The 10,532-nt window shown below is 33.1% G+C and overlaps 1 protein-coding gene across 1 annotated transcript; it reads left to right on the top strand.

Moving 5' to 3' along the window:
* Positions 1 to 4,531: 4,531 nt before the first annotated feature.
* LOC123655934 (parkin coregulated gene protein homolog) lies at positions 4,532 to 9,073 on the top strand. The gene is made up of 4 exons (XM_045591673.1): positions 4,532 to 4,816; positions 5,077 to 5,248; positions 6,503 to 6,652; positions 8,913 to 9,073. The coding sequence occupies exons 1-4, from the start codon at positions 4,532 to 4,534 to the stop codon at positions 9,071 to 9,073; spliced, it is 768 nt and encodes a 255-aa protein (XP_045447629.1).
* The last annotated feature ends 1,459 nt before the right edge of the window (positions 9,074 to 10,532 follow it).

Below are 10,532 nucleotides of genomic sequence, written 5' to 3' on the forward strand. Positions count from 1 at the left end.
TATATACAGAAAAAAAGTTATATTTATTTATTTTCCCAAAGCAAAGGGTTTATTTACTTTTTGAAGTAAACCTTCTTTACGCACGCTTGACTTGGGAAGTAAGCTGGTGAATGCGTGACGAGATCATTACAAAAAGTGTGACCGGGCGAGCTGAACGGAAGTTGAGAGGGAGATATAAATTCTTTCTTCTTCCTCGTTCCCTCAATGATTAGGATCGCGACCACGAATGATATGTCTCCATTGAAGGCGATCGTAAGCAGCATGTGTTGCACGGTGCAAGCTGCCTCCCATTGTATTCTTGATGACATCAGACCATCTTACTGGTGTCCTCCCTTTGGCACGTTTCCCTTAACTTAAATTAGATGGACCTAAAGAAATTTTACTTCAATCGTGTGGTCTAAAGCACACTCGTTTTTTTCTTATTTTCAAGTCATGTGCCATTAAATATGGCTATAGCTTATTACTTGTAATTTGTCGTTAAACGATAAGTTGTGACATTGTACTCACATTTCTATTACATGAAATAAACTTGTTATTTCCAGATGAACAAGAAGGTATACTATGCTTCTTATATGTCTTGTGATTTCATTCGCTCTTAATTATTTAAATACTAATCGGCTTAGCTCACTTACTCTGAGTAACTTCATCTATACATCTATACAAATAAAAAAAAATTGGTGTGTCTGATCGTAATATTAAAATAACCACTTTTTACTAAATGCATATGGATGTACATGCGAAACCTATACCAAAATAAAAATTTTGAAATGTTTGTCTGTCTGTTTGTTCCGGCTAATTTCTAAAACGGCTGGACTGATTTTGACGGGACTTTCACTGGCAGATAGCTGATGGAATAAGGAATAGCTTAGGCTACTTTTATTTTAGAAAATTTATTTTAAATTCCACGCGGACGAAGTTGTAGGCACATCTAGTCAGTCAATATATTACACTATTGATACACTTGTTTTAAAAATACGTACCTTAGTTGTAGTACTTTTACTACTACTACTACTTTAGTTGTAGTACTTTTCTACTAATTACTACTAACCTACTAACCTTACAGAAGATCACAGCTACATAATACTGTTTTGAAGCAGTATTGTGTTCGTGTGGTGAGAAAGGTGTCCAGAGCTCCTGGAGAGAATTTGTGGTAGGGTCGGCTACGCGCTTGCATTGCTTTTGGTGGTGCAGTCGTCTATAAGCTACGACAATCACTTACCATCAGGTGAGCCGTACGCTTGTTTGCCGACTTATGTAAAAAAAAAAAAAACTAACATCTGTCTGCTTTGATTAATTAATATTCATTCTAAAACTTCACGTACAAAGGTCGTTTACATTAAAACTTTTCGTACAATTATGTAGCTGTACGTTATAGGTATAATTAGACGACGCGTCGGCGCAACGGTCACAGCACTGGTTTGTGGGTGTTCCGCTGGCGGTTGCGGGTTCGATCCGCGCACATAACAAACATTTGTATTGGCCTGATGTTTGCCGTGGTCTGGCTGCTTGTGCAGTCCTTGTCGGTCTTCCCACTGAGCTTCGGAGAGCACGTTAAGCTGTCCGTTCCGCTTGTTATCTTGTACACCCGATAGCGACCGTTACACATAGTAGGGAATATATCTGCCAACTTACTGGATTAAGTTCCAATCCTTCTCTTCCAATCTTCTCCTCCTTCCAATATAATAGTAACCAATTCATTGTCTAATCATAATTTGAGATTTGGAACTAATCATCAGACTAATTGAATGGTGATCTAATTTTTACAAATGTGTGGTAAAAAAATTATGAAAAAAATTAATTTAATAAAAAGTAAAGGGTCACCAATTATGTTCTCTGGCCGTTTGTGCTAAGAACAGCGTATGTATAGCGTATAGGATATCTGATGACCAAACCCGTCACAAGCGCGTTTCCTGTTCTAAACCTGCTGCCCATACAGCGCTTCAAAAGGAACTCTGGTTACCTTACTTAACACAGGAAGCCAGCGCTGTTTTAGCGCAGTATAGTTTTTTCTGTAATTTCACCAGGTAGAGATATTTCCTCAATAGACTGCCGATTTTGACTAAAGTAATGCTTACTGTACCCTACTCCCTTGTTTTTTATCATAATAAAACAAAAAAACACAAGGTACTCCCATGTTTACCAAATTTGTCACCATTAGATCAAAGAAGCGTTATGAGTTTCAAAATAATGGAAAACAATTACATTTATTTGTTTGTTGAAATACCTTTTCACTCCTGAATTGAATGGTGCTATTTAAACGGCTTCTTTATATTTTCTTAGTTTACCTCGTCTCCGAACTGCCGTTTCAATTCAATAGACATTTTTTAAAGGCTTCCTTTACTCGAGCTCGGAATTATTCTGTCGCAAAGACTTAAAAATTAAATTTAACAAAAGACTAGATATTTCTTTATGTCTAGACTGAAATAGAGCTTTTTTAACTAGTAAATACACATTGCTTTGTCTACTTTTGTTTATTGGAAGATGAAGTAGTCTGTGTTGTGTATAAAAGTACAACAAATTAACTGATATTTGCAAAATAGTTTTATTTCTTATAGCATTTTTTATTGTATTACAGCTTTTCACTTTCTTACAACAGCATATTAAAACAACAACTTTAAGAGCCTTGCTCTGGAACACTATGGGAAACATTTAATAAAATATATATTACGAAAAAATTTTATGTTTGGATTTTATCGCGGTTTATTAAGTTTTTTAGATGCCCGACGTTTTGGATTCCTTATTTCGACCATGGTCACGGGAGGAAATTCGCGTAAGCATTAGAAAACGATATATATTAGTTTTGAAAACCTATTCATTGCGGAAGATTATAGGCTATAAGTTCATCACGTGATGACTTATAAGAGCATATCAATGAACAACTGTGATGACATCAATGTGAGTGTAAACACAATATTATTGCACCTAAGATATTGTTTTTAATAATATCTTTAATTTCATAAAGACAAGAACTTCGTGTTATTTCTTATTTAACAGTATTTTTCAATATTATGTACCCATAAATACAGCTTCATTTGAAACTTGTAAGCGATGATGTTATAAAAAATTTCATAATAGTAACCGCAGCTGATGCTGTATTAAATTTTAAATATCGAACGCCCTCCGACCAACGTTCAATTTGCCGCGAAATCTCCATCGTGACAGTTTGGGGTGAGTGCAGTGATGAAAAAAATATATAAAGGTCGAATCAAAAGAGGCCACTGATATTAAAAGTGTTTTTTTTAATTCCATGTAATTATTTGGTCGAAAAAAGTTATGATGTCGATTTTTTTTTTACTGCTTTTTTAATATTTTTTACGCGGGTTGTATGTGGGTTGGATATATAACTGCTATCAACATTTTAAAATATTTTTAAATTTTTTTTTTATTTTTTTAAACGAAGTCTTTCTACTTATATTATTTGTAAAAATAGCATAGTTCTCTCTTGTAATATTATAGGGCTGACCGTTTTTCAGTACTTTCCGCGTGTGACGCTAATACCTATCGTTTGTACAATTTTTCATTTCATTTCATTCTTTTGATGATTAATTTAATTTAACCCCAGTTTCTTATTTATTCTAAGAACGCTTACTAAATAATTGTACAATAAAAGAAAAATATTAATTTATAATTTCATATTAGGTAAAATAATAATATAACTTCTATTACGAAAACAAATATTATTAAAAAAACATGATATTAAAAAACTCGAACCCGATAACATTCTGTAATGACATCAAAAGTTCGACAAGTAATAAAAAATCTATCGTACCAATTTATTCGGAGTCCATAAAATTTTCGATGGCTATGAAAAAAACTTATGAAAGAAAATGTTCTCGTGTTCTACGTGGAGAAGCCATCAAAATTCGAAGCACTTTCCCGTCTCAGAATATTGTGAGATACCTTATATTAAAATGTAATAAAATTCCCCATAGCTAATATAATTCCGCGGCGTGGTCCGAGCGTAAGGTCGCAAGTTCACTGGCTGACATTTTTACGATTTTATAACACATAAATTCGTTTTATAGTCGCATATTATTCCGCTATTAATACTTAGTGTAATGCAACCTCTAGTTTTAACAAGGCTTTATTTACGATGTAAATATTTTAGTGTAACAGCTTGGATAGCAGGTACGTTGCGAACAATGTATATTAAAGTTTCGTTAATTACAAAATACGATCGGAGTTCCAAAGTTTATTCAATGGAACAAATAAAATTAGTATGACATAATATTGTTCTAAGAAATTTAGTCTAGCTGAATTCCAGATAAATTCAATTAAATAATCTATAGAGACTTAATACAGTCTGTTCGAGTCCTAACGCGAGTGGGTGCCGCGGGGCGGCGCTGTCGGCAATCAATCGATAGGCGGCCGGTTGCCAGGCAACGATCATGTTGCAAAATAAACAATCACAATCGAGGATCGGCCGAGCAAATTTACTTTCTTATTTTATTACTTGTGTCAACATTTTAGATCGATATTATCTGATTATTTACTCCCTTCCGTTGTACGATGTTTTTGTACTAGCATCGAGATGGTTTTGCTACCGCCGTGCGCTCCGGATATATGCGGGAAAGATTTCCGTGCGTCTTTGAAGAAGCCCAGTCCGAACTATCCATATAAGACGAAAAAATGCAGGATCGTCCCGGCATTCACGATACAGGCGATGCAGAAGAACACAAAAGTCCTGCCTCCCCCGAAGTGCGGCGTGTTCGACCCTTTGCCACCGAAGCCGACAATGTTCAGGAGATGCTATCAAAGAGGGGAGTTCCCTGTCTCTATTGAGTTCACCTCTAGCGGAAAACGGCTCGCTTGGAAGGTAACAACTGTTCACGTGTATCTGATTCGTTTTAATGTTATAGAAAGCGACGTCGATTTATTGCTTTCGAATAAAGTGGTTTCGAGGATAGAATTTTTAGGGTATTGATACTGTATGGACAATTAAACTGTTTATAGAGATAAAGATTTCTGATTTATGGTAAATACTATTTTTTGTTATAAATAAGTCACATTTTTGTTGCAGCCTAAAATTCTTTTAAGACGACTTTTTAGCGTAAATAATAAAATTGTTTGATACAGGTGCCGATAGAGAAGTTAGATTTTCACCATTATTTGCCAATGTTCTTCGATGGTCTAGCGGAAGGCACATATCCTTTTAACTTCATAGTGGAGCATGGAATACATGATCTCGTTACAAAAGGATCCTACAAGATTCTGCCCGTTGTTCCTCAACTAATAATACCAATCAAAAGTAAGTATTATAAATAAATCATACATTGATAAACAACCATAGTATGGAGTCAAAATTGGTAAATTTAAAATATTACTTGTTGACACTAATATTGATGTCCCAGAAATTAGTAGACATTTATTAATGATATAAATTCAAAAAACATATTTTGTAGCCCAGATTATTTCTAACAGTGTGTGTGAATAGTTGAGGAGCTTTATTATTAGTTTTTCACTATCAAAATCTGTTAGTAATTTGATAATTTTTTTACAAAACACAATTTTATTGTTATTTTATTTAATACCTCTACATTAATAGAGAGTAAATATTGTGTTATCAAAACACTATCAAATTACTAATTACTAAGCATAGACAAGTTCGACAAACAAGTATTACGGTAAACATGGTTATGTATTGTCCAAACATTTTAAATTCATTAATGATCCATATCATCCAATAACAACGCAAAATAAAGCCCGTATTGAAATAGGAGATATTAAATTTTTGTGAATTCACTGAGCACCCTGAGAGATCACTATGTCAGACAAGCAACACGATATTCCTTATTTAGGTGGAACAACGCGAAGCGAAAAATAATCAAACAGCTTCTAATTTCCAGATTAAATGCGTAAAGTGATCGCTCGGTATTTGATTACGTTCTGCTTTTGTCTTAGATAGGTATTTCGCGGGCGATGAGGCAATTGACTGAAATGATATATATAATGAAAAAATAATAATATAACCTAACCTTATCTATAAAATTCTCGTGTCACAATGTTAGTTACAATACTCCTCCGAAATGGCTGGACCTATTTTTATGACATTTTGCGTGCATATCGGGTGGGTCTGAGAATCGGCCAACATCTATTTTTTATACACTTAAGTTATAAGGGGGAGGGGGGGGATAATTACGGTGTTGTAACACCAAATTTAACAGTTTATCCTACTCATAGTGTAAGTGCGAAAATTTGTGAGGATGGATGGATGTTTGTTACTATTTCACGCGAAATGTGACTGATTGTAATAAACCTTGGTACGTAGATATCTATAAATCTAGATTTACATATGGGCTTATCTATATAATATACTTTATCCTGATATTTTGTCGCCATCAACAATGACGAATCGTTAAATCGTAAGACGTAATTAGTAATAAATAACATAGTATTTAAATGCATACATTCAATAAAAATGTGCAATTCTCAAATAAAATATAAAATGATATATAAAAATTTACACGAGGTATTTCCATTAACAATAACCGTATTTGTTCAGACGCGCTCGCAACAAAGCGACCCACGGTTCTCTGCCATGCTCTCAAGTGCATACAAATGCTCGTGACGGGGTGCGACAGGGTCGGCGAGGCGCTCGTCCCCTACTACAGGCAGATATTACCCACTCTCAACCTCTTCAAGGACAGGAATCGTTAGTATTGTTATAATTTCATCTGTTTCGAAATGAAAAGCGAGGTAAGTGTGCACATTTAAATTTTTGAGATTCGTGAGATTCTTAATTTTTGAGATGTCTGCATTAAAATATGCAGACATCTGTATATTTTACATGGAATTTTGAAATATGTATTATATTATGGATTTAGTTTATTGATATTTGGAAGCTGGTTGCAAGTCTGATTCGTATAAATCTGGGTGTAGGTATATATAGATTTATTTACAAAACTAGCTATGCCCGCGATTTCGTTCGAATAGGATTTAACAAAAAAGTTGTTGTTCAATTCGCAGAGTTATAAAATAAATAAATTTCTAAAATAAAAATAGCTTAAGTTACTCCTAACAACATCAGCTATCTTCCAGTGAAAGTCCCGTCAAAATTGGTCTAGCGGTTTCAGAAATTAGCCGGAATAAACAGACAGACAGACAGACAAAAATTGTAAAAAATGTTATTTTGGTATATGTATCGTGTACACACCCATATTGCATTTAGTAAAAACCGGTTATTTTAATATCACAAACAGACGCTCCAATTTTATTTATATGTATAGAGTATAGATATTATTTTAAATTTATACCTGTATCAGTCGGCTGATACCTTATAGATACACAAGTTGCCTTATCTTGTAAAAGGACGATCTTGTATGAATATAAAAGATATTATTAATAAGCATTTCCCATTTTTCTTTTTCTTTTTTAATTCAAAATAGTATAGTTATGTTTCATATATATTAATATTAATACCTGTAACAATTTAGCTGTAACGATGCTAGCCCATTGAAACCGTAATAGTATTAATGTATCATTTATATTTACACAAGCAACACGACGACGCACACGGTCGACGCACCCATCAATCATGGTACAAGTATCAAATTGACGCGTTCATAACGTCAGATATTGTTTTCAGTCTAATAGAGTCGTCGGGGCGAGTAGATTAATTATTATACTCGTCGTCGGGACGACGAAATTCGGGCGCGTCACGGCTTCACAGCGTCACCGCGACCTGACACCCGACCGCATTGTTACAGGAATTCTGCGCGCTCCGACCTCGTGTTACCTTCGCTTTGTTGGCTTGCGACTGCTACGTTGATTCTGTTGCTTGCGTTTTTATTATTATTATTTTTTGTTTTTGTTACGTCCGTATTTGGTTGTTAGTGGATGAATTTTATGTGTTTTTAAGTTTATCGTAGATGAACCAATTATATCGACTTATATGACAATTTGATTTTTTTTTATATCGTGTTGGGTAAATATAGTATCGGTATCGCTAAATTGACGGCATTGAAATGAATCATGAATGTAAAACAACTGTGACACGATATTTTTTTTTTACAAAAATACTAAAGCTATTAATAGCGTCTAAGTAGTTTTTTTTTTTATGAATACAACCTTTATAATATATGTTAAACCTTAAAAACCGAAGATGCTGCTGACAAGTAAGCATATAAGAGAATTATCAAACAATTTTTATTTTACGATCAAAGGCTTAAAAATAAATAAGATATCTAATTATATTCATTTTGATGATTCTTATGTTGTTTTTCACTGTTTTTGGAACCAAAATTTCAACATTTCATAAAAATATGTACAATATGCTACGACTTAATTTCAACAATATTTCGTACCAAAACGTTTAAATTTTTAAAGTTCAAAGAATATTTTAAAAAATGGTTAATAGAAAACAAGTACGTATTCAAAACAAATTAGTAAATTCCTCGCCAAGAATGCGTCAACTTCGACTCGAGTTAGTTGTATTTCACGCCTGCTCATTTCTCGCGTTGTCAAATAGTTGTGGCCGAGGTTTCAGCCATCGTCGTTTGCGCTCCGTTTGTTCCACCCAGCTAATGTTTTGCAAATTACGTACCTGCGTCTGTTTACAAGTCATTCCCATCTTCTAAATCACTAACAACACTCGCTGTTTTAAAACCACTTTTGCATTCTATGTACTATTAATTTTATGACACACTTTTAAGCTTTTCCACGAAATCCGTTGCTTTCAACGAAATTAGTTCTTTATATGTCCTTTTTATTTTTTAAAACGTCCAACGCTGTATGTTCTAATTATTTTAATTATGTATGTAACATTTACATTTTGTAATTGTAATAACACATTCTTTACGTTTTTCATATATTAGACAATTTCTAAAATTTGTCTCTGAAAAGTAATTTTAAATATACAGGTAAAAATGAGGTAATTATTTTAAAGGTATATTCAAATCATATTTCTTTTTTAGGTAATATGGGATCTGGTATAGACCACACAACAACACGCGGTGAAAACGTAGCGGATTTAATTGAAGATACATTGCAAATCCTCGAGCGCTACGGCGGACCTGACGCGTTTATCAACATCAAATACATGATACCAACATATGAATCTTGTGTATTGAATTAGACCACGTTCTGTGCTATTATTCTCAGTGTAATATCAATTATTTATTTACAAATATAATTTAAATTACTTGAAATGTGTAGTTCTATTCAAAATATTAAAAAAAAAAAATAGTCAGTCGTAGTAGAATGTTTTGTATATTTTCACTTTATATCTTTTTCTTGCTTGCGTAGTTAAAAATTCATTTGAGTCAACATACTCATTAGCAACATAATTTAGTCAATTGTAATTAATAATAGATAGACTGATTTATATATTATATTGGATAAATAAGAAAATGTAAGATGTATTCTAAAGTTGAGAAAATTTCTTTGAAATATTTCGTTGTAACGTGGTGTAAAGATGGATTGCCAAAGCGCTATAGACTGAATTAAAATTCCGCGCACTTAGAATCCGTGAGCGGGTGTGAGAATTAATGAAAAGCTAGAAAGTAATTGATATCCATCCATTTTAATACTCGTTTAATTGTTTTGTTGATTTTTATTCTTGTGACTATTACATTTGTGGTTTGATTATTATTGTTTAATGTTAGTTGATTTATTATTATGTTTAATAAACTTTATGTTGATTTAATTCTGTGTCATTTTTTTCTATTTTAAAGTACCTTTAATAATATGTATAGAGACTTAGTAAATTCTTCTGTAATTTTCCAAAAAATATGCATATCTTATGATTAGTATACCTATCGGTGATTGAATTTACAAAATTAGGGGTATTAGACGTGACGTGTTTTCTTTTTCTCTTCATTTTTAGACATTTCAACTTCAGAAGAGCATATATTTATAACATATATGCTATATATTTTTTAACATACCCACATGGTCGTCTGTTCCTAAAGTAAGCAACTTAATGCTTGTGTTATAAGGAGCAGTAATAGGTATTATTAGTTTCCGTGTAACACAAGGGTAAATACACAGAATATTAATAGTAAAGTATAACAACATTGGTAATTTTTTTATTTTATAAATATACATAGAGATAATACTATACTATATGTATATACGATCTATGTAAATACAAATATCACACCCAGACTCAGGCGGGAATCGAACCCGCAAGCTACGGAACAGAAAACAGGGTCACTTCAAACTGCGCCAACGGGCTAGTCCCTAACGGGCTATATATCCATATCTTAGATTTCTTTTTAACCGACTTCCAAAAAAGGAGGAGGTTCTCAATTCGACTGTATTTTTTTTTTTTTTTTATTTTTTTTTTTTTATGTATGTTACATCAGAACTTTTGACCAGGTAGACCGATTTCGACAAATTTTGTTTTAATCGAAAGGTGGTGTGTGCCGATTGGTCCCATTTAAATTTATTTGAGATCTAACAACTACTTTTCGAATTATATCTAATAATGCGTTTTTACTTGACGCTTTTTTCGTCGACCTACGTTGTATTATACCACATAACTTTCTACTGGGTGTACCGATTTTGATAATTCTTTTTTTGTTGGAAAGGGG

This window comes from Melitaea cinxia, chromosome 8, assembly GCF_905220565.1.
Source record: "Melitaea cinxia chromosome 8, ilMelCinx1.1, whole genome shotgun sequence".
Classification (NCBI taxonomy): Eukaryota; Metazoa; Arthropoda; class Insecta; order Lepidoptera; family Nymphalidae; genus Melitaea; species Melitaea cinxia.

Coding starts and splice junctions, on each gene's coding strand:
- LOC123655934 (XM_045591673.1), top strand. CDS start 4,532: ATGGTTTTGCTACCGCCGTGCGCTCCGGATATATGCGGGAAAGATTTC. Junction 4,817..5,076: donor GAAAACGGCTCGCTTGGAAG/GTAACAACTGTT, acceptor TGTTTGATACAG/GTGCCGATAGAGAAGTTAGA. Junction 5,249..6,502: donor ACTAATAATACCAATCAAAA/GTAAGTATTATA, acceptor GTATTTGTTCAG/ACGCGCTCGCAACAAAGCGA.